The sequence below is a fragment of the Oncorhynchus clarkii genome, chromosome 24 (assembly GCF_045791955.1).
Source record: "Oncorhynchus clarkii lewisi isolate Uvic-CL-2024 chromosome 24, UVic_Ocla_1.0, whole genome shotgun sequence".
NCBI classification, from domain to species: Eukaryota; Metazoa; Chordata; class Actinopteri; order Salmoniformes; family Salmonidae; genus Oncorhynchus; species Oncorhynchus clarkii.
The window spans coordinates 39,321,747-39,345,819 of record NC_092170.1 but is presented as its reverse complement, the minus strand read 5'-3'; the positions used below and the strand labels follow the sequence as shown (position 1 = coordinate 39,345,819).

The 24,073-nt window shown below is 43.6% G+C and overlaps 2 protein-coding genes across 2 annotated transcripts; both read left to right on the top strand.

Moving 5' to 3' along the window:
* The first annotated feature begins 5,450 nt into the window (after window positions 1-5,450).
* On the top strand, window positions 5,451-10,255 carry LOC139382297 (extracellular calcium-sensing receptor-like). Its single transcript, XM_071126185.1, has 7 exons — window positions 5,451-5,734; window positions 6,358-6,652; window positions 7,237-7,526; window positions 7,771-8,051; window positions 8,201-8,409; window positions 8,735-9,080; window positions 9,339-10,255. The coding sequence occupies exons 1-7, from the start codon at window positions 5,451-5,453 to the stop codon at window positions 10,253-10,255; spliced, it is 2,622 nt and encodes an 873-aa protein (XP_070982286.1).
* A 3,814-nt stretch (window positions 10,256-14,069) lies between these two features.
* LOC139382301 (extracellular calcium-sensing receptor-like) lies at window positions 14,070-18,983 on the top strand. Its single transcript, XM_071126188.1, has 7 exons — window positions 14,070-14,275; window positions 15,239-15,533; window positions 16,040-16,329; window positions 16,576-16,871; window positions 16,994-17,214; window positions 17,464-17,809; window positions 18,067-18,983. Exons 1-7 carry the CDS (start codon window positions 14,217-14,219, stop codon window positions 18,981-18,983), a joined length of 2,424 nt encoding a protein of 807 aa, XP_070982289.1. The 5' UTR covers window positions 14,070-14,216.
* Window positions 18,984-24,073: the final 5,090 nt, after the last annotated feature.

Here is a 24,073-nt window from a genome sequence, read left to right as displayed (position 1 = left end):
GAGGTCTTGAAAAAGAAGGGTCACCACTACACATTTTTACTCTTTGTATCAACGTCTCGTAATTGTCAATAAAAGCCTTTGACACTTATGAAATGCTTGTAATTATACTTCAGTATTCCATAGTAACATCTGACAAAAATATCTAAAGACACTGAAGCAGCAAACTTTGTGGAAATTAATATTTGTGTCATTCTCAAAACTTTTGGCCACGACTGTACATACTTCCATCATTTTTTAGAACAGGTACCGGGGACATTCAGACGAGTATTGTGATGCCTGTGGGCTTCCTCGTGCGAAACACCCGACTAGTCTCACATGTATCAGTGTGTAGCCGAAACGGTTTGGATGCTACAAAACAGAAGTTGGCAGATCTTGAGTCCCAAGAGCGTGTGGAGGTCATAGAGCAAAACGGAGAATACCATTGTGTTCGTGAGTCTTATCTTTCAATAGAGTTCGAAGGCAAACCATTTGGATGCTACAGACGATTTTGTGAGAAGACCAATTTTCGGGAAGTCTCATGGTCTGACAAACGTCGCTCTAGCTTTGTCATCTTACGTGGATGAGGTGGATTGAGACACATTCAATGCAAAAAAATATTGCTATCTTAAACTGACAGATTTTTATGGGGATTTTTTTCTATGCTATTTGAATTTCTGTGGGTCTGCGGAAATCGACTAGGGGATTTTAAAGCCATTAGTAGAATGTTAATGCTCAGTGGTGCTCAAATTAAGCAGTTTGTTACCATAAATAGTCAGTCAACATAATTGCTATGGTATTGCAATTGATTTTTCTGGGTGATTATGTGAGTTTCATTTGTTCATGATTTTTCTGTGCTCTAATTTGGATATTTATATTGAGGTTTTCATATTTTTGTATTCCAAGTGTACCAATTACAGTAATTAGTGTCGCAACAATAACTCCAGATTAACTTATTTGGGGTAGGGGGCAGTATTGGGTAGCTTGGATGAAAAACATGCCCAAATTAAGCTGCCTGCTACTCAGCCGTAAAAGCTAGAATATGCATATAATTATTCAATTTGGATAGAAAACACTCTGAAGTTTCTAAAACTATTTGAATGATGTATGTGAGTATAACAGAACTCATATGGCAGGCAAAACATGAGAAACAGTGGGATATTAGTTATGTTTCACTTCCCAAGGCTTCCACTAGATGTCAACAGTATTTAGAACCTGTTTTGAGGATTCTACTCTAAAGAAGGCGCTCATAAGAGCTCATTGAGTGATTTGTCTGTCAGAGTGCCACAACCTCGGTCTGGCGCACTGACGTGAAAGGTAGCTACATTCCACTTAATTTGTACAGACAAAGGAATTGTCCGGTTGGAACATTAACCACCTAACCGAGGAACTTATTTTAACCTTACGTAATACCCTAGATTCAGTCACACTCCTAAAAACTAAAAACATTTGTCATAATAAACTAGCTCACTGGTATACAGAAAATACCAGTCCTGAAGCAAGCTTCCAGAAAATTGGAACCGAAATGGCACTATACCAAACAGGAAGTCTTCTGATTTGCTTGGAAAGACCGGTATCGGAGATCCCTCACTGCTGCTCGATCATCCTATTTTTCCAACTTAATTGAGGAGAGTAAGAACAATCATATATATATTTTTGATACTGTCGCAAAGCTAACTAAAAAGCAGCATTCCCCAAGAGAGGATGGCTTTTACATCAGAAGTGATAAATTCATGAACTTCTTTGACGAAAAGATCATGATCATTAGAAAGCAAATTACGGACATTTATTTAAATATGTGTATTTCTCCAAAGCTCAGTTGTCCTGAGTCTGAGCAACACTGACCTAGGATCAAGGGAGACACACGTTTTTTAATATCTCTTGACACATTGATGAAAATAGTAATGGCCTCTAAACCTTCAAGCTGCACATTGGACCCAATTCCAACTAAACTACTGAAAGAGCTGCTTCCTGTGCTTGGTCCTCCTATGTTGAACATAATAAACAGCTCCCTGTCCACCGGATGTGTACCAAACTCACTAAAAGTGGCAGTAATAAAGCCTCTCTTGAAAAAGTCAAACCTTGACACAGAAAATATAAAAAACTATCGGCCTATATCAAAACTCCCATTCCTCTCAAAAATGTAGAAAAGGCTGTTGCACGGCAACTCACTGCCTTCCTGAAGACAAACAACGTATACGAAACACTTCAGTCTGATTTTAGACCCCATCATAGCACTGATACTGCACTCGTGAAGGTTGTAAATTACCTTTTAATGAATATGATGTCAGTTCGGTTGTCATCTGAGACATTCTCATCAATGACAAGACGACATAAACTCTACAGTGGAAAGTCTACACATCAGAGTTATCGGATTCACGTGGAATTGTTGTTCAATTTAAATGTTTGAATATGAAATTATTTGTGATGGGATGACATGTGATTTTAGCTTCTAAAATGTGAGATTTGGGTTTTCATAAGATATGGCTCAGCTCAATCAGTGGCCCGCCCCTGTGAAGGGACATGTGCTATAATACTTTTAAAACACGCCCTCCTCTCCCTTCTTATGTAAGCCCTTGACGACAATATAACCTCCTGTTCCGAGGACGTGAGGACGACGGTCTGATGTCAGAATGGTTCAGATAATAACTACAGAACGAAGCCAACATCAGCATGAGCTTTGGTTGCGAATGGTATGAACTTTGAACAAACAGAGTATCCCGTCTACCACACAATGACGTTACTACAAAGGAGCCAATTTACCAGCAGAGACATCCTTCAAAGGACTCGGTTGGGCAACATGGCCTTCCATATACAACCAACCTACTGAAGCCCAGCTCAGAGTAAATATTTATTGCATTTTCCTTTTCCAAATGGGCGGCAATTTAGAATGCATAAGATACTGTATTTACGATAGCACAGCTTTGCCCATTGTTCCTCAGTCTTCCCGCTCTTTCACTCAAACCCAGCCCCTTTTCCTTTGTGTAACAAGCTGTCATATCTGTTCCGCCCGCTAGGGACGTTTTCCTTTATGACGTAATTTGTAATCAAGTTATGATTTAATTATCTGTATGTGTAATTATGTGCGATTAGTTAGGTATTTAGTAAATAAATAATTAAACCCAATTTTGTATTGCTGGTTCAACTTGTTAGCCAGGGTTCGTGCAGATAACCAAGAATTTGCAACTTTCTGCTGAGACTGAATTAAGATGACGATTAATATTGACTGCTGTTGATGTAAAATATTACGAGGTCTTTAAGAGTTTATTCGGAAGATAACAGCTCTATAAATATTATTTTGTGGTGCCCGACACTCTAGTTAATCACATTTACATGATTAGCTCAATCAGGTAATATCAATTACAGAGAAATTATTTTATAGAATAGCATGTCATATCACTTAATCCGGCATAGCCAAAGAAACGACATTAGGATATGCATATTGTTAGTAGATATGGATAGAAAACACTCTAAAGTGTATAGAACTGTTTGAATGATGTCTGTGAGTATAACAGCACTTATTTGGCACCCGAAACCCTGAGGACAAACCATCCAGAAAAGAAAAAGAAATTGAGGTCACTCTCTTTATTTATCTCTGTATTGTTTGATAGATGCGCACAACAATTCTACCAGACCTCTGACTCATTCCCCTCTCATTCAGCCCACATTCACAGTAGAAGCATCAAACTAGGTTCTAAAGACTGTTGACATCTGGTGGAAGCCTTAGGAAGTGCAACACGACCAATATCCCACTGTATCTTCAATAGGGAATAAGTTGAAAAACAACCAACCTCAGATTTCCAACTTTCTGGTTGGATTTCTGCCTGCCATATGAGTTCTGTTATACTCGCAGATATCATTCAAACAGTTTTAGAAACTTCAGAGTGTTTTCTATCCAAATCTACTAATACTATGCATATATTGGCAACTGGGCCTGAGTAGCAGGCAGTATTCTCTGGGCACCTTATTCATTCAAGCTACTCAATACTGCCCCCCAGTCACCAAGAAGTTAAAGCTTTATTTAAGACTCATCTCTTCCTTAGGGACTATGATTGAGTGTAGTCTGGCCCAGTGGTGTGAAGGTGAACGGAAAGATACTGGAGCGACAAACCGCCCTTGCTGTCTCTGCCTGTCCGGTTCCCCTCTCTCCACAAGGATTCTCTACCTCCAACCCTATTAGGGGGGCTAAGTCACTGACTTACTTGTGCTCTTCCATGCCATCCCTAGGAGGGGTGCGTCTCTTGAGTGGGTTGAGTCTCTGACATGATCTTCCTTTGTTGGTTGGCGCCCCCTTCGGGTTTGTGCCGTGGAGGAGATCTTCGTGGGCTATACTCTGTCTTGTCTCAGGGTAGTAAGTTGGTGGTTAAAGATATCTAGTGGTGCGGGGGCTGTGCTTTGGCACAGTGGGTGGGGTTATATCTGCCTGATTGGCCCTGTCAGTGTGTATAGGATGGGGCCACAGTGTCTCCCAACCCCTCCTGTTTCAGCCTCCAGTAATTATGTTGCAATAGATTATGTGTCGGGGGGCTAGGTTCACTGTTGTCTCTGGAGTATTTCTCCTGTCTTATCCAGTGTCCTGTGTGAATTTAAGTATGCTCCCTCTAATTATCTCTTTCTTTCTCTCTCTGTCTTTCTCTTCTCTCGGAGGACCTGAGCCCTGGGACCATGCCTCAGGACTGCCTGGCCTGATGACTCCTTGCTGTCCTCAGTCCACCTGGTTGTGCTGCTGTTCCAGTTTCAACTGTCACCGGAAGTGCTCCCTTGTCCCGGACCTGCTGTTTTTCACTCTCTCAATGGCACAGCCAGAAGAGGACTGGCCGCCCCTCAGAGCCTAGTTCCTCTCCAGGTTTCGTTCAAGGTTCCAGTGTAGAGCCAGCATACCAGAGGACTAGACTGCAATGGAAATATAAGAGAAGCAGCGTGCCAAGAGGACTAGACTGTAGGGGAAAAGCTTTGTAGAGGCAGAGTGCCAAAGGGACTAGACTGTGGTGGAAATATTAGAGAGTCAAAGTGCAAAGAGGATTAGAAAGTCGAGGAAATACTGTGTAGAGCCAGCTTGCCAAGAGGACTAGACTGTCAGGGAAATACTGTGTAGAGCCAGCGTGCCTAGAGGACTAGACTGTCTGGGAAATACTGTGTAGAGCCAGTGTGGAGAGAGGACTAGACTGTAGAGGAAATATAAGAGAGCCAGATGGTTATAGTGTGTCTACTGTATGTTTATGTCTATCTAAACCATTACAGTCAACATAGTTCTGATGCTGGTGCATCTCTATAGCTGAAAGAAGCAGGACCTGACTGGGTGAGCAGAGCAGATTCTAACCCCTCCCTCCTTGGCATGGCCATACCCACAGTGTGGCCCCCAGAGGAATCCCCACAGAGGTACGGTGAGTATTTAACACAGAGTAGAGAGGTAACCTGACCTATGTGGGTCTGTGTGGCGCTGTATTACTCCATACCTTCTACACATCAGGGGAATGAGGCTCTCTCCGACTCCTGCTCTGGATCCAAGTCTGGCTGGTAGTCTGGTTCTACTACATCTAGCTGTGGTGGCTGGTGGGTTTGCCTTGCTCTCGTCTGCCTCTGTCTCTGCCTCTGGGCTGGAGTCTGTCAGATGCAGGCTCCAAGGCACCCCTCGTCCTCCGGTGTTCTCCCAGGACGGGGACTTTGTCATCGGGGGTGTTTTCTCCATGCACTACTACATGCACACTGTGGAACACAGCTACACCAGCCTGCCTGAGCCCCTGCAGTGCACAGGGAGGTCAGTGAGCGCAAGAGGGAGCAGGGGACAGGACTGTGGCTGTGTGGGTAGACAGATAAATTGTGTTTTAAAGACAGAGGAACAGTGTGTTTAATGCCCGGCAAACAGTGTGTTTAAAGTCCGATAAACAGTGTGTTAATGACCGAGAATCAATGTGTTTAAATACCGATAAACAGTTTGTTTACAGACAGAGGAACAGTGTGTTTAAAGACCGATAAACAGTGTGTTTAAAGAAAGAGAGAAAGTTTTAATCACAGAGAAACAAAGTGTTTAAAGAAAGATAAACAATTTGTTAAAGACAGATGAAAAGTTTGTTTAAAGACAGATGAACAGTTTTTATAAAGACGATAAACAGTGTTTAAAGAGACAAACAGGGTTTAAAAGACAGTTTAACTGTGTGTATAAAAACAGATTAAAAGTGTAGGCAAAGCCTACTGTTACAAAGGATCACATTTTCAAATGCAGACTATAATACAGTGTCCTCAATTACAGACAACAAAAGTGTAGTCATATAGACGGTATGGAAAATAATTCTAGATATTAGGCTGTTTGCCATGAAAACATTCTATAGGCTAGTTTATGATTTGTCAGGAGGTGCTCACTGACCCATCTTCTATTTACAGTATGGATTCCCGTGAGTTGCGCTTCTCGCGCGCCATGGTCTTCGCAGTTGAGGAGATAAACAACAGTTCAGACCTTCTACCGGGTATTACGCTTGGTTATCAAGTGCACGACTCCTGCGCCTCGGTCCCTATGGCCGTGAAAGTGGCCTTCCAGCTGGCTAACGGCCTGGATCCCATGTTTGATACCGGAGAACAGTGCTCTGGATCGACTACAGTGACAGCTATCGTGGGGGAGTCTGGCTCCACACCAACCATCAGCATGTTGCGTATCACCGGCCCTTTCGGCATTCCTCAGGTAAACTCTTGTGAAAATAAATCATTCAGTTTATTTTAATTTACTGTATTTCTAGTTTATATTCTCCTCTCTTTCAGGAATGAGTTCAACTTTTAATTCACTGTATTCCAACTGTATTCTCCTCTCTTTCAGGAATATACATGTCTGTGTGAAATTATGTGGAGAAAACCATTTGAGCATAGACTGAGAACTATGAGTCTGGAGAACTTCTCTAGGCATTTGAACATAGACTGAGGACGATGAGTCTGGAGAACTTCTCTAGGCATTTGAACATAGACTGAGGACGATGAGTCTGGAGAACTTCTCTAGGCATTTGAACATAGACCGAGGATTATGAGTCATGATCTGAGGACTATCTTTCATAGGCTAGGTTGTTATGGGAGACCAGGGAATTGTGTTACAGTTTTGTGTACCTTTTTCATTCTGGCCTAATGAAAAAAAATGAGCTGACTTATTATTATTAATGTCTCCCTAACATCAAACTACATAGCAAAATAAAAAAAGCAGAAAGTAGCCAATAACTGAGACTCGTTTGGTCAACATGATGTTCTTTCTCATGTTTTCGATTGTCTGTTTTTTCCTAGGTGAGCCACTCTTCCACCTGTGCTTGTCTGAGTGATAAGAAACAGTATCCAACCTTCTTCAGAACCATCCCCAGTGATCAGTTCCAGGCTGCCGCTCTGGCCCACCTCATCAGGCACTTCGGCTGGACCTGGATTGGGGCGGTCCGTTCCGACACTGACTACGGTAATAACGGGATGGCGGCTTTCCTTCAGGCAGCACAAGAGGAGGGCATCTGTGTGGAGTATTCTGAAGCCTTCTCCCTTACCAACCCACTAAGTAGAGTGCAACGGGTGGCTGACGTGATCCGCAGGTGATCCGTGATTACTGGTGAACTTTTCATTCACACAAATGCAAGACCATATTTATAAAACATACTATTGTTAATAATTTCTCTCTTTACACAAAGCTGATCTGTGAGACCAACATGATTTGCATATCTTACGCATGTCAAAAGTGTTGATTAATACTAATGTTCATGTTCACTTCACTGAGAATTCCAATGAATGACGAACATGACCAGCATATTAAGCATATGATATAATCATGTTCCCCAGCTCCACAGCACGGGTGGTGGTTGCATTCGTATCCGCTTGGGACATGAGAATCCTGCTGAGGGAGATGGAACGCCTGCCCTCTCCGCCCCGCCAGTGGATCGGGAGTGAGTCCTGGGTCACTGACCCAAATTTGCTGAGTTTCGGCCTGTGTGCCGGGGCCATCGGATATGGCATCCAACGCTCTGTCATCCCGGGCCTCAGGGACTTTCTCCTGGACCTCTCCCCACAGAAGGTGTCCAACTCTCCCCTGCTCACTGAGTTCTGGGAGGGAGCCTTTGGCTGTAGGCTGGGTATAGGTATCTATCTATCTATATATCTATTTATCTATCAATCCATCCATCCGTCCGTCCGTCTGTTAGTCTGTTGGTATCTCTCTCTGTCTGTCTGTCTGTCTCTCTCTCTCTCTCTCTATCTGTAGGGACCTCTACAGGTGTTGGGGTTGAAGAGAAGGTGTGTGATGGCAGTGAGGATATACAGCAGCTACAGACCCCCTACACAGATACATCCCAGCTGCGTGTCACTAACATGGTGTATAAAGCTGTTTATGCCATAGCACACGCCATCCACAGCATCGTTTGTGAAGAGAGAGAAAACTCCACTGTGAACTGTGACAAAAACCTTAATGTGAAGCCAACACAGGTGAATGACAAGTCTATAGTCTAATTTCCTGATAAATATGTTCATTTAGACTACATGTATGAAGGCCTAGGAGTTCTCATTATACTTTACAACTTCTTCTGAAGTAACGCATCTGATAAAAATGAGTTGAATTAATTTTCTGTTTCTCTCTCCATCTATCTTCCCCTTTCTCCATCTCTCATCTCTCTCTTCCCCTCTGTCCATTTATCTCTCCATCTCTCATCCCTTCTCTCATCTCTCTCTTCCCTTATCTCCAACTCTCTTCACCTCTCTCATTCTCTCTCGTCCCCTCTCTCTCTCTCTCCCTTGCCCTTCCAAACCCCAGGTCCTGGAGAGGTTGAGGAGGGTGAACTTCTCTCGTAACGGGTACCAGGTGTCTTTCGATGCCAACGGGGACCCAGTGGCCACCTATGAGCTGGTCAACTGGCAGAGACGGAAGAGTGGGAAGATTGAGTTTGTGACAGTGGGGCGCTATGATGCGTCCCTGCCTCCTGACCAGAGGCTTGACATCGACAGGGAAATCACCTGGGTAAAGAACAGTACACAAGTACCTGTGTCAGTGTGCAGTGAGAGCTGTCCACCAGGCACTCGTAAGGCTGTACAGAAAGGAAAGCCTGTATGCTGTTATGACTGTATCCAATGTGCAGAGGGAGAGATCAGTAATAACACAGGTAGGACTATAGGAACAGTTGTGTAGTAATTTCTATCACAGTTTACTAAGTAGTGGTTTATTCATATTACCAGCACTACAAAGGTAGTGTCTGTCAAGCATGTTCCTGTTCTTATTATCTTATTTAAGCTGCACATTAATTCAACATTCTTTATTGTAAACTGAAAAAGTGCAGCATTGTGGGACATGTATTTGTAAATAAATAATACCTGAATCTATTATTATTAACCTTTGGTGTCTGTTGTTTTGTCCTGGTCAGATTCTTCAGACTGTCTGATCTGTCCAGAAGAGTACTGGCCCAACGCTGAGAGAGACCGCTGTATCCTTAAGCCTGTGGAGTTCCTGTCCTTCCATGAGGTCCTTGGAATCATCCTGACCGCCTGCTCTGTAGGCGGGGCTAGTCTGGCCATCGCCACGGCAACTGTCTTCTACCACCACCGAACGTCTGCCATTGTCAGGGCCAACAACTCTGAGCTGAGCTTCCTGCTGCTCTTCTCCTTGACTCTGTGTTTTCTGTGTTCTCTTACTTTCATTGGCCGGCCCTCTGAGTGGTCCTGTATGCTGCGTCACACAGCGTTTGGGATCACCTTCGTTCTCTGCATCTCTTGTGTTCTGGGGAAAACAATAGTGGTGTTGATGGCCTTCAGGGCTACGATTCCAGGCAGTAATGTCATGAAATGGTTTGGCCCTCCACAGCAGAGATTGACTGTAGTGTCATTCACGTTTGTCCAGGCTTTGATATGCACTCTGTGGTTGGTCCTGTCCCCTCCCTTCCCCATTAAAAACCTCACTACCTACAAGGAAAAGATCATTCTTGAGTGTGATGTGGGTTCAGCTATTGGTTTCTGGGCTGTGTTGGGCTATATAGGACTCCTGTCTCTCTTGTGCTTTGTGCTGGCTTTTCTGGCTCGGAAGCTGCCTGATAACTTCAATGAGGCCAAATTCATCACCTTCAGCATGCTCATATTCTGTGCAGTCTGGATCACCTTTATTCCAGCTTATGTCAGCTCTCCAGGGAAGTTGACGGTAGCTGTGGAGATCTTTGCCATCATCACCTCTAGCTTTGGGTTGTTCTTTCTTTTATTTGTTCCTAAATGCTTTACTATTCTGTTCAGGCCAGAGAAGAACACCAAGAAACACCTTAGGGATAAGACATCCAATGATATACGTTATTAAGAAATTATTGAGTGGAAAAAACATTGTAACGTTCAGTTATATGGTTTATCATACAGTTAGGGAGGACTACTCTGACAGAGATGAACAACAATTTAGCAGATAATCATTGGTAAATTTGTAACTAGTAACATGACAGTTTCACTTTAGATATTCCAATGTTATGAGAGATTGTTCAAATCTAGAGTGTTAAAATCTAATTAGACCTGCTAAATGATGTGATTAGCAGTAGCCTACAGAGTGGAACAACTTCCATGTTGTTGGAGAAAAGCTTTATTCCTATATGAATTGATATAACATTGAAGTGCATGTGTTCAATTGATATTGTATTTCATCATATTATGTATTATAATAATATAATAAACATTTTCATACACAGTTGAAGTCAGAAGTTTACATACACTTAGGTTGGAGTCATTACAACTCCACAATTTTCTTGTTAACAAATTGAACTATTTTAGGACATCTACTTTGTACATGACGCAAGTAATTTTTCCAACAGTTGTTTACAGACTGATTATTTCACTTATAATTCACTGTTTCACACTTCAAGTGGATGAGAAGATAACAAACTAAGTTGACTGTGCCTTTACACAGCATGGAAAATTCCAGAAATATATGTCATGGCTTTAGAAGCTTTTGATAGGCTGATTGACATAATTTGAGTCAATTGGAGGTGTACCTACGGATTTATTTCAAGGCCTACCTTCAAACTCAGTGCCTCTTTGCTTGACATCATGGGAAAATCTAATGAAATCAGCCAAGACCTAAGAAAAATAATTGTAGTCTGGTTCATCCTTGGGAGCAATTTCCAAACACCTGAAGGTACCATGTTCATCTGTACAAACAATAGTACTGTCACGCCCTGACCATAGAGAGCCCTTGTTTCTCTATGGTGTAGTTGGTCAGGGCGTGACTACGTGTTATTCTAGTTTATAATTTCTATGTTGTGTTCTAGTTTATATTTTCTATGTTGGTGTTTTGTATAATTCCCAATTAGAGGCAGCTGGTAATCTTTGTCTCTATTTGGGGATCATATTTAAGTAGACATTTTTCCCACCTGTGTTTGTGGGATATTATTTTGTGTTTGAGCATGTGTACCACATAGTCACATACCGTTGTTCGTTAATTTGATTTCTTGGTGTTGGCTTAAGTTTCGCATTGGAATAAATATGTGGAACTCAAAATCCGCTGCGCCTTGGTCCCGTTCTTACGACAACTGTGACAGAATAACCCACCAAAAGAGGACCAAGCAGCGTATCCACGGGGTAAAGGAGTTTTGGACATGGGAAGACGTGATGGGTGGATGCAAGACCCTCCCTTGGCGGCAGACGGAAGGTAATAATGGAGGACAGCGACGACGACAGGGTTCACGTCCACCGAAAGCCCAAGGACAACCCCAAGATTTTTTGGGGTGGGGGCACAAGGGGTGGCCGACTGAAACGCGTGAAGAGCCAGAGCACATGGAGCAGGCGATAGAGATGTGGTCAGTCGACCCAAGGAGAGTGCCAGAGCCCGCATGGGAGTTGATGGAACAGTGTGAGGAAAGATACCGGAGAATGGAGTTGGCTAGGAGTATGCGGCAGCGCAATCGTGCTGAGGAGCGGGTCCTCAGTCCGGTGCCATATGGGACGGCTCCATGCACCACATCTTCAGTGCGCCTCCTCAGCCCGGTATGTCCTGTGCCGGTTCCTCGCACTCGCCATGAGGAGCGTGTCGTCAATACGCTGCTAAAAAAAAAAAAAAGATTATTTTGGGGAGGGCACATGGAGCTGGCGGTCGAGCAGCGGAGAGTGCCAGAGCCTGTGTGGGAGTCGGAGGAGGAATTTGATGAAAGATTCCGGAGAGAGGTGGTAGCAATGAGAATGCTGCCGTACAGGAGTGCTGAAGAGAGTGACACCAGTCCGGTGCCACCTGTGCCGGCTCCACATACCAGGCCTCCAGTGCGTCTCCCCAGTCCAGTACGTCCTGTGCTCGCTCCCCTCACTCTCCCTGAAGTGTGTGTCACCAGTCCGGTGCCACCTGTACCGGCTCCACACACTAGGCCTCCGGCGACGGTTCACAGTCCAGAGCTTCCGGCGACGGTTCCCAGTCCAGAGCTTCTGGCGACGATCAATGGTCCGGAACCTCCAGCGACGGTCAACGGTCACGAGCTTCCAGGTAAGGTGTCCAGTCCTGCTCCAGGGCAGGAGACTTCCTTTGCGCCAGTGCCCAGTCCATGCACGGTGTCCAGTCCACCTCCAGGGCCGGAGTCTTCCTCTGCGTTGGGGCCCAATCCGGGCACGGTGTCCAGTCTCGCTCCAGGTCAGGAGCCTTTCTCTGCGCCGGTGCTTATTCCAGACACAGTGTTCAATCCTGCTCCAGGTCAGGAGCCTTCCTATGCACCATTGGCCAGTACGATGTCAAGTCCCCATGGCTGGAGCCTTCCTCAGAGCAGGTGCCCAGTCCAGGCATGGCGGCCAAACCAGATCCATGGCCGGAGCCTTCGTCTGTGCCGATGCCCAGTCCAGGCATGGCGGCCAACCCAGATCTATGGCCGGATACTTTGTCTGCGCCGATGCCCAGTCCAGGTATGGCGGCCAGCCCAGATCCATGGCCGGAGCCTTCGTCTGTGTCGATGCCCAGTCCAGGCATGGCGGCCAGCCCAGATCCATGGCCGGAGAATTCGTCTGTGCCGATGCCCAGTCCAGGCATGGCGGCCAACCCAGATCCATGGCCGGATACTTCGTCTGCGCCGATGCCCAGTCCAGGCATGGCGGCCAGCCCAGATCCATTCATTTAAAGGCAATGCAACCAAATACTAATTGAGTGTATGTATAATTCTGACCCACTGAGGATGTGATGATAGATATTAAAGCTGAAATAAATCATTTTCTCTACTATTATTCTGACTTTTCACTTTCTTAAAATAAGTGGTGATCCTAACTGACCTAAGAAAGGGAATTTTTACTTGGAATAAATGTCGGGAATTTTGAAAAACTGAGTTTAAATGTATTTGGCTAAGGTAAATGTAAACTTCTGACTTCAACTGTAAGGGAGGCAATGTGCCAAGAGTACTAGACTGTAGGGGAAATATAAGAGAGGAAGCTTACCAATAGGACTCGACTGTATTGGAAATATAAGAGAGGAAGCGTACCAAGAGGACTAGACTTTTGAATAAATACTGTGTACTGCCAGCGTACCAAGAGGACTAGACTGTAGGGGAAATACTGTGTACTGCCAGCGTTCCACGAGGACTAGGCTGTAGGGGAAATACTGTGAAGAGCCAGCGTGACAAGAGGAATAGACTGTAGGGGAAATACTGAGTAGAGCCAGCTTACAAAGAGGACTAGACTGTAGAGGAATAACTGTGTAGAGCTAGCATACCAAAAACACAAGACAGTTGGGGAAATACTGTGCAGAGCCAGCATGCCAAGAGGACTAGACAGTAAGGGAAATATAAGAGAGGCTCATGGTTATTGTGTGTCTAATGTATGTTTATGTCTATCTAAACCATTACAGTCAACGTAGTTCTGATGCTGGTGCATACACTCTCTATAGCTGAAAGAAGCAGGACCTGACTGGGTGAGCAGAGCAGCCTCTAGCCCCTCCCTCCATGGCATGGCCATACCCACAGTGTGGCTCCCAGAGGAATCCCCACAGAGGTATGGTGGGTATTTAACCCAGAGTAGAGAGGTAACCTGACCTATATGGGTCTGTGTGGCGCTGTATTACGCCATACCTTCTACATATCAGGGGAATGAGGCTCTCTCCGTCTCCTGCTCTGGATCCAAGTCTGGCTGGTAGTCTGGTTCTACTACATCTAGCTGTGGTGGCTGGTGAGCTTGCCTTGCTCTCATCTGCCTCTGCCTCTGCCTCTGGGCTGGAGTCTATCAGATGCAGGTTTCAAGGCACCCCTCGTTCTCCGGCGTTCTCCCAGGATGGGGACTTTGTCATCGGGGGTGTGTTCTCCATCCACAACTACATGCACACTGTGGAACACAGCTACACCAGCCTGCCTGAGCCCCTGCAGTGCACAGGGAGGTCAGTAAGCGCAAGAGGGAGCAGGGGACAGGACTGTGGCTGTGTGGGGAGAGAGATAAATTGTGTTTTAAAGACATGGAGACAGTGTGTTTAGAGACAGATAAATTGTGTTTTAAAGACAGATGAACAGTGTGTTAAAGATAGAGAAACAGTGTGTTTAAAGACAGGTAAACAGTATTTTAAAGACAGATGAACAGTGTTTTAAAGACAGAGAAACAGTGTGTTTAAAGACAGGTAAACAGTATTTTAAAGACAGATGAACAGTGTATTTAAAGACAGGTAAACAGTGTTTTAAAGACAGATAACCAGTGTTTTTAAGACAGATAAAAAAGTGTGTTTGTGTCTGAGAGAGTAGATAACTGTTGCAGTGTCACATTTTCAAATGAAGGCTATTGTCAGGACTTCCACCGAAGTTGGCTCCCCTGCTTGTTCGGGCGGTGCTCGGTGGGCATGTCACCATCCTACTAGCCCACCACCGATCCCTTTTTCGTTTGTCTGTTTGTTTTGTCTAATTAGTTTCACCTGTGTTTCTGTTGTTTGGTTTAATGAGCTTCCCTATATTTAGTAGGTGGACCCACCCTTGTTTTCTGCAAGATTGTCTTTATGTTACGTGTGTGTATTTTAGGTAGAGGTGGATTTATTTTCTTAACTTGGCACCCTGTGTTTTTTGGGTTGTCACGTTGCATGTCCGCGCCCTATATTGTTGGGCTTATCATTTTGTGTGCCGAAGTAAAGAGCACTTAACCCCAGTGGAAATCTCTGCTTCTGATTCCTTCACCCACCTAGTCCCCGTGACAGCTATACTACAATGTCCTCAATTACGGAAATCAAAAGTGTAGGCATGTAAACAGTGAGGAAAATAAGGCTAGATATGAAGATGTTTGCCCTCGTATAACCATATATTCTATCGGCTAGTTTACCATTTAGTCAAGAGGTGCTCACTCACCTACTTTCTATTTACAGTTTGGATACTCGTGAGTTGCGCTTCTCGCGCGCCATGGTCTTCGCAGTTGAGGAGATAAACAACAGTTCAGACCTTCTACCAGGTGTCACACTCGGTTATCAAGTGCACGACTCATGCACCTCGGTCCCCATGGCCATGAATGTGGCCTTCCAACTGGCTAACGGCCTGGACCCAATGTTTGATACCGGAGAAGAGTGCTCGGGGTCGCCTACGGTGACAGCTATCGTGGGCGAGTCTGGCTCCACGCCAACCATCAGCATGTTGCGCATCATCGGCCCTTTCGGCATTCCTCAGGTAAACTCCTGTGGACAGAAATAATTCAGCTTCTTTTAAACTTATTGTATTCCTACTTTATATTCTCCTCTCTTTCAGGAATGAGTTCTACTTTTATTAATTTACCGTATTCCAACTGTGTTCTCCTCTCTTTCAGGAATATACATTTCAGTGTGAAATTATGTAGAGAAATGCATGTGAACATAGACTGAGGACTATCTTTCATAGGCTAGGTTGTTATGGGAGACCAGGGATTAGTTTCACACCTTTTACTCATGTTTTTCACAGCACCAGTATGTCTTATTTTACTATTGTCAATATGAATAGAACGACCAAGATAGAAACGGGTAGAAATATGTATCCTTTTCAATCTGGCCCAATGAAAAACAATAAATTATTATAATTAATGTCTCCCTAACCTCATACCAAACTTCTAAAGAAAAAAAGTAGGAAGTAACCAATACCTGAGACTCGTTTGGCCGACATGACGTTCTTTCTCATGTTTTCGACTGTCTGTTTTTACCAAGGTGAGTCACTTTTCCACCTGTGCTTGTCTGAGTGATAAGAAACAGTATCCAACCTTCTTCAGAACCATCCCCAGTGATCAGTTCCAGGCTGCCGCTCTGGCCCACCTCATTAGGCACTTCGGCTGGACCTGGATTGGGGCGGTCCGTTCCGACTCTGACTACGGTAATAACGGGATGGCGGCTTTCCTACAGGCAGCACAAGAGGAAGGTATCTGTGTGGAGTATTCTGAAGCCTTCTCCCGTACCAACCATCTCAGCAGAGTGCAACGGGTGGCCGACGTGATCCGCAGGTGATCCGTGATTACTTGTGAACTTTTCATTCACACAAATGCAAGACCATATTTTTTTTTAAATACTATTGTTATTAATTTCTCTCTTTTCCCAAAGCTGATCTGTGAGACCAACATGATTTGCATATCTTAAGCATGTCAAAAGTGTTGATTAAAACTAATGTTCATGTTCACTTCACTGAGACATTGCAGTGAATGACAAACATGACCAGCATATTAAGCATATTATATAATCATGTTCCCCAGCTCCACAGCCCGGGTGGTGGTTGCATTCACAGCCATTGGGGAAATGAAGATCCTGCTGAAGGAGATGGAACGCCTGCCCTCTCCACCCCGCCAGTGGATCGGGACTGAGTCCTGGGTCACTGACCCAGATATGCTGCGCTTCGGTCTGTGTGCCGGGGCCATCGGATTTGGCATCCAACGCTCTGTCATCCCCGGCCTCAGGGACTTCCTCCTGGACCTCTCCCCACAGAAGGTGTCCAACTCTCCCATGCTCACTGAGTTCTGGGAGGGAGCCTTTGGCTGTAGGCTGGGGACAGGTATATATCTATCTGTCTATCTGTCTGTCTGTCTATCTAGCTATCTATATATATATCTATCTATCTGTCCGTCCGTCCGTCTGTCTGTTGGTCTGTTGGTATCTCTCTCTGTCTGTCTGTAGGGACCTCTACAGGGGTTGAGGTTGAAGAGAAGGTCTGTGATGGCAGTGAGGATATACAGCAGCTACAGACCCCCTACACAGATACATCCCAGCTGCGTGTCACTAACATGGTGTATAAAGCTGTTTATGCCATAGCACACGCCATCCACAGCATCGTTTGTGAAGAGAGAGAAAACTCCACTGTGAACTGTGACAAAAACCTTAATGTGAAGCCAACACAGGTGAATGACAAGACGATAGTATAATGTTCAGATTGATATGTTTATTTAGACTATGTGTATGAAGGCCTAGGAGTTCTCATTATACTTTACAACTTGTTCTGAAGTACTGCATTGGATAAATATATGAGGTGAATTAATGTTCTGTTTCTCTCTCTCCCTCACTCCATCTCTCTCTTCCCTTCTGACCATCTCTCTTCACACCTCTCCATCTCTCCCGTCACCTCTCTCCCATGCCCTTCCAAACCCTAGGTCCTGGAGAGATTGAAGAGGGTGAACTTCTCTCGTAACGGGTACCAGGTGTCTTTCGATGCCAATGGGGACCCAGTGGCCACCTATGAGCTGGTCAACTGGCAGATACAGGAGAGTGGGAATATGGAGTTTGTGACAGTAGGGTGCTATGATGCGTCCCTGCCTCCTGACCAGAGGTTTGACATCAACAGGGAAATCACCTGGGTAAAGAACAGTACACAAGTACCTGTGTCAGTGTGCAGTGAGAGCTGTCCCCCAGGCACTCGTAAGGCTGTACAGAAAGGAAAGCCTGTATGCTGTTATGACTGTATCCAATGTGCAGAGGGAGAGATCAGTAATAACACAGGTAGGACTATAGGAACAGTTGTGTAGTAATTTCTGTCACGGTTAACTAAGTATTGGTTTATTTATATTACCAGCACTACAAAGGTAGTGTCTGTCAATCATGTTCCTGTTCTTATTATCTCATGTAAGCTGCACAGTAATTCAACATTCTTTATTGTAAACTGACAAAGTGCAGCATTGTGGGACATGTATTTGTAAAAGATTTGACCTGAGTCTATTATTATTAACATTTGATGTCTGTTGTTTTGTCCTGGTCAGATTCTTCAGACTGTCTGATCTGTCCCGAGGAGTACTGGCCCAACGCTGAGAGAGACCTCTGTATCCTTAAGCCTGTGGAGTTCCTGTCCTTCCACGAGGTCCTTGGAATCATCCTGACCGCCTGCTCTGTAGGCGGGGCTAGTCTTGCAATCGCCACGGCAACAGTCTTCTACCGCCATCGAACTTCGGCCATCGTCAGGGCCAACAACTCTGAGCTGAGCTTCCTGCTGCTCTTCTCCTTGACTCTGTGTTTTCTGTGTTCTCTTACTTTCATTGGCCGGCCCTCTGACTGGTCCTGTATGCTGCGTCACACAGCGTTTGGGATCACCTTCGTCCTCTGCATCTCTTGTGTTCTGGGGAAAACAATAGTGGTGTTGATGGCCTTCAGGGCTACACTTCCAGCCAGTAATGTCATGAAATGGTTTGGCCCTTCACAGCAGAGATTGACTGTAGTGTCCTTCACGTTTGTCCAGGCTTTGATATGCACTCTGTGGTTGGTCCTGTCCCCTCCCTTCCCCATTAAAAACCTCACTACCTACAAGGAAAAGATCATTCTAGAGTGTGATGTGGGTTCAGCTATTGGTTTCTGGGCTGTGTTGGGCTATATAGGACTCCTGTCTCTCTTGTGCTTTGTGCTGGCTTTTCTGGCTCGGAAGCTGCCTGATAACTTCAATGAGGCCAAATTCATCACCTTCAGCATGCTCATATTCTGTGCAGTCTGGATCACCTTTATCCCAGCTTATGTCAGCTCTCCTGGGAAGTTCACTGTAGCTGTGGAGATCTTTGCCATCATCACCTCTAGCTTTGGGTTGTTCTTTCTATTATTTGTTCCTAAATGCTTTATTATTCTGTTCAGGCCGGAGAAGAACACCAAGAAACACCTCATGGAGAAGACATCCAATGATATACATTATTAAGAAATGATTGAGGGGAACAAACATTGTAACGATCAGTTATATGGTTTATCATACAGTTAGGGAGGACTACTCTGACAGAGATGACCAACAATTTAGCAGGTAATCATTGGTAACATTGTAACTGGTAACATTACACAGGTTCACTTTAGATATTCCAATGTTATGAGAGAATGTTCAAATCTAGAATGTTAAAATCCAATTTGACCTGCTAAATGATGTGATTAGCAGTAGCCTACAGAGTGGAACCACTTCCATGTTGTTGGAGAATAGCTATATTCATATATGAATTGATATAACATTGAAGTGCATGTGTTCAATCGCTATTGTTATTCATCATATTATGTATTATAATAATATAATAAACATTTTCAGATACAGTTGAAGTCGGAAGTTAACATACACTTACGTTGGAGTCATTAAAACAAATTTTTCAACAACTCCACGCATTTCTTGTTAACAAATTATAGTTTTGGCAAGTATTTTAGGACATCTACTTTGTGCATGACACAAGTAATATTTCCAACAATTGTTTACACACAGATTATTTCACTTATAATTCACTGTATCACAATTCCAATGGGTCAGAAGTTTTCATACACTAAGTTGACTGTGCCTTTAAATTGCTTGGAAAATTCCAGAAAATTATTTCATGGCTTTAGAAGCTTCTGATAGGCTGATTAACATCATTTCATTCAATTGGAGGTGTACCTGTGGATGTATTTCAAGGCCTACCTTCAAACTCAGTGCCTCTTTGCTTGACATCATGGGAAAATCTAATGAAATCAGCCAAGACCTAAGAAAAATAATTGTAGACCTCCACAAGTCTGGTTCATCCTTAGGAGCAATTTCCAAATGCCTGAAGGTACCACGTTCATCTGTACAAACAATAGTATGCAAGTATAAACACCATGGGACCACTCAGGCGTCATACCGCTCAGGAATAAGACGCGTTCTGTCTCCTAGAGATTAACATATTTTGGTGCGAAAAGAGCAAATCAATCCCAGAACAACAACAAAGGACCTTGTGAAGATGCTGGAGGAAACAGATACAAAAGTATCTGTATCCACAGTAAAACAAGTCCTATATTGACATAACCTGTAAGGTCGCTCAGCAAGGAAGAGGCCACTGCTCCAAAAACGCCATAAAAAAAGCTGAAGGACACCATCCAAACCGTGAAGCACAGGGATGGAAGCATCATGTTGTGGGGTTGCATTGCTGCAGGAGGGACTGGTGCATTTCAGAAATTAGATGGCATCACGAGGAGAGGAAATTATGTGGATATATTGAAAAACATCTCAAGACATCAGTCAGGAAGTTAAAGCTTGGTCGGTTATGGGTCTTCCAAAGTCAAGGTATTGGAGTGGCCACCACAAAGCCCTGACCTCAATGCAATCAAAAATCTGTGGGCAGAACTGAAAAAGCGTGTGCGAGCAAGGAGGCCTACTAACCTGACTCAGTTACACCAGCTCTGTCAGGAGGAATGGTTCAAAATTCACCCAACTTATTGGGAAAGCTTGTGGAAAGCTACCCAAAATGTTTGACGCAAGTTAAACCATTTGAGGCAATGCTACAACTTCTGACCCACTGGGAATGTGATGAAAGAAATAAAAGCTGAAAGAAATAATTTTCTCTGCTATTATTCTGACTTTTTACATTCTTAAAATAAAGTGGTGATCCTAACTGACCTAGCACAGTGAATTTGTACTTGTATTAAATGTCAGGAATTTTTAAAAACTGAGTTTAAATATATTTTGCTAAGGTGAATGTAAAATTCCAACTTCAACTGTAAGTGAGGCAACGTGCCAAGAGTACTCGACTGTAGGGGAAATATAAGAGAGGAAGCTTACCAAGAGTACTAGACTGTAGGGGAAATATAAGAGAGGAAGCTTACCAAGAGGACTAGACTGTAGTGGAAATGTAAGAGAGGACGCGTACCAAGAGGACTAGACTGTAGGGGAAATATAAGAGAGGAAGCTTACCAAGAGGACTAGACTGTAGGGGAAATATAAGAGAGGAAGCTTACCAAGAGGACTCGACTGTAGGGGAAATATAAGAGAGGACGCGTACCAAGAGGACTTTAGAATAAATACTGTGTGCTGCCAGCGTGCCCAGAGGACTATACTGTAGGGGAAATATAAGAGAGGAAGCTTACCAAGAGTACTATACTGTAGGGGAAATATAAGAGAGGATGCGTACCAAGAGGACTAGACTTTAGAATAAATACTGTGTGCTGCCAGCGTGCCAAGAGGACTAGGCTGTAGAGGAAACATAAGTGTGGCAAAATGCAAAGCGGTCTTGGCTGAAGGGGAATTACTGTGTTGAGCCTGAACAAGAGGACTTGACTGTTGGAAATGTATGAGAGCCAGCATACCAAGAGGACTATACTGTAGGGGAAATAAAAGAGAGGAAGCTTACCAGGAAGACTAGACTGTAGGGGAAACACCGTGAAGAGCCAGCTTGCGAAGGAGACTAGACTGTAGAAGAAATACTGTGTAGTGCCTGCATGCAAAGAGGACTAGATTATAGTGGGAAGGGAATACCCCCATGAAATGAACAAAAATGAATGGCAACAATTTGCCATTGGGCGAAACATATACATGATCGCAAATACCAGTCAAATGGATGGCAGTTCATTCAAAGCTTATGGCAAGTGGCATTTGGCAAATGTCAAGTGTCATACATTAAAATCCCAAAGATGGCGAGAACGCCACTGTAAATTTTCATATTGTACATGGACATAAAGTCAAGACCCAAGGGACAAATTTTGAATATTATTATTTTTTTCTAAAATACATATCCCTCTACAAAATTGCTTTCTGGCCTGTTTTTTGGAAAAAATACAAAAAAATGTCAGTAATGCATATGAACATAACTTTGTCTTTTTTATTGAGTTTGTCCATAAGGCCTATGTTTTGTCCATTTGCAGTATATGACGACAGGAAGTCAAAAGTCAGTGAAGCATGGCCAAATGTCATAAGAAATATCCAAATGCCATACATAAGTATTGAAAGTACCAAATCAGGACCATAAAAACGATCACAGATAACACAAAAAAATACAGCAACAGATTACATTTACACATAGGTTATTCCTCTAACAGCACAATAACTTGCATTACCAAAAACAGTTACAAGCAATACAAAAATAAAAATCCTCCAATAAATATTTAAAATGGGCAAGGGGGACAAGAGTCTCAAGTTTAAGTTTAGTCTGCAGGCTATTCCATAGGCAAGGAGCTTAACAGGAAAAGGCAGCCATACCCAACTCTGTGGAAATCGCATGGGCCTTAAGTGCAATCCATGCTTGAGACCTGGTTTTAGGAATTATAATTCTAATATTGATGAGTGATGATAAATTAGAAGGTAGCTTATTCAGAAGTGCTTTATAGACAAACACAAGAGCATGTTGTTCTCATCTCATGGACAGCGAAGTCCAACCCACATTTTGATATAAAACACAGTGGTCAGTTCTGTAGCTAGCACCTGTAATAAACCTAAGTGCGCAATGATAAGTAGCATCCAGCGATTTAAGTGTTGATGCCATAGCATCAACACTTAAATGATCATATGGTCATAGGAAGTCAGTTTCCGAACCCAAAAGTCAGTGAACCATGTCCAAATGGCATAAGAAATGTCCAAATGCCATACATAAGTATTGAAAGTACCAAATCAGGACCATAAAAACGATCACAGATAACACAAAAAAATACAGCAACAGATTACATTTACACATAGGTTATTCCTCTAACAGCACAATAACTTGCATTACCAAAAACAGTTACAAGCAATACAAAAATAAAAATCCTCCAATAAATATTTAAAATGGGCAAGGGGGACAAGAGTCTCAAGTTTAAGTTTAGTCTGCAGGCTATTCCATAGGCAAGGAGCTTAACAGGAAAAGGCAGCCATACCCAACTCTGTGGAAATCGCATGGGCCTTAAGTGCAATCCATGCTTGAGACCTGGTTTTAGGAATTATAATTCTAATATTGATGAGTGATGATAAATTAGAAGGTAGCTTATTCAGAAGTGCTTTATAGACAAACACAAGAGCATGTTGTTGTCGTCTCATGGACAGCGAAGTCCAACCCATATGAAACACAGTGGTCAGTTCTGTAGCTAGCACCTGTAATAAACCTAAGTGCGCAATGATAAGTAGCATCCAGCGATTTAAGTGTTGATGCCATAGCATCAACACTTAAATGATCATATGATCATAGGAAGTCAGTTTCCGAACCCAAAAGTCAGTGAACCATGTCCAAATGGCATAAGAAATGTCCAAATGCCATACATAAGTATTGAAAGTACCAAATCAGGATGTTATGTCCATTTGCCATATATGATCATAGGAAGTCGGTTTCCGAACCCAAAAGTCAGTGAATCATGACCAAATGGCATTTATACTGCCCAAATCATATATATCCCTATGTTAAGCCCTGAATCAACCGAGAAGGTATATTTGTCATGTTTGATGCGAGAGGAGTGGGACGCTGTCATTTTTTAAGATTTTTTGAAAAACGTCCAAAATGACCAGCAACCTACTCTATTGGTTGGGCACGGGTGGGGGATGCTCCCTTCCTGGCCATGGACCCCTTGCACCCCCATAAAAGCAATAAAAAAACATTTTTCAAAAATGTGCTCCTGGTAACCTGTTCAGGAAACTTGTTGCACGGATGTCCATTTGCAATGTGAGACAATGGACATTTACCATCACGAATTTGACACGAATTTGACATGCTCTAATATACTACAGAAATGCCCATTTGACCGGCCAGTTGAAATCGGGATGGCAAGGCAGTGATACTGGTTCCTCTCCATCGCTCGTTGGTGTAGATTTCAGCATGCCCATTTGGTGAAGGCAGAATCCTCATTAAAGCTCTGACTAAGGCCGTGAGGTCGATACTTAAGCTAATGTAAGGGAACACCCCCCTGAAATGTACAAAATATGAATTGGAAGTCATTGGCACTGGACAAACCATATACACGGTGTCCAATACCACTCAATTCGGCGTCGTTTCATTCAAATTTGATTGCAAATGCCATATGGCAAATGCCAGGTGTAACACCTAAAAATCCAACAGGTGGCGAGTG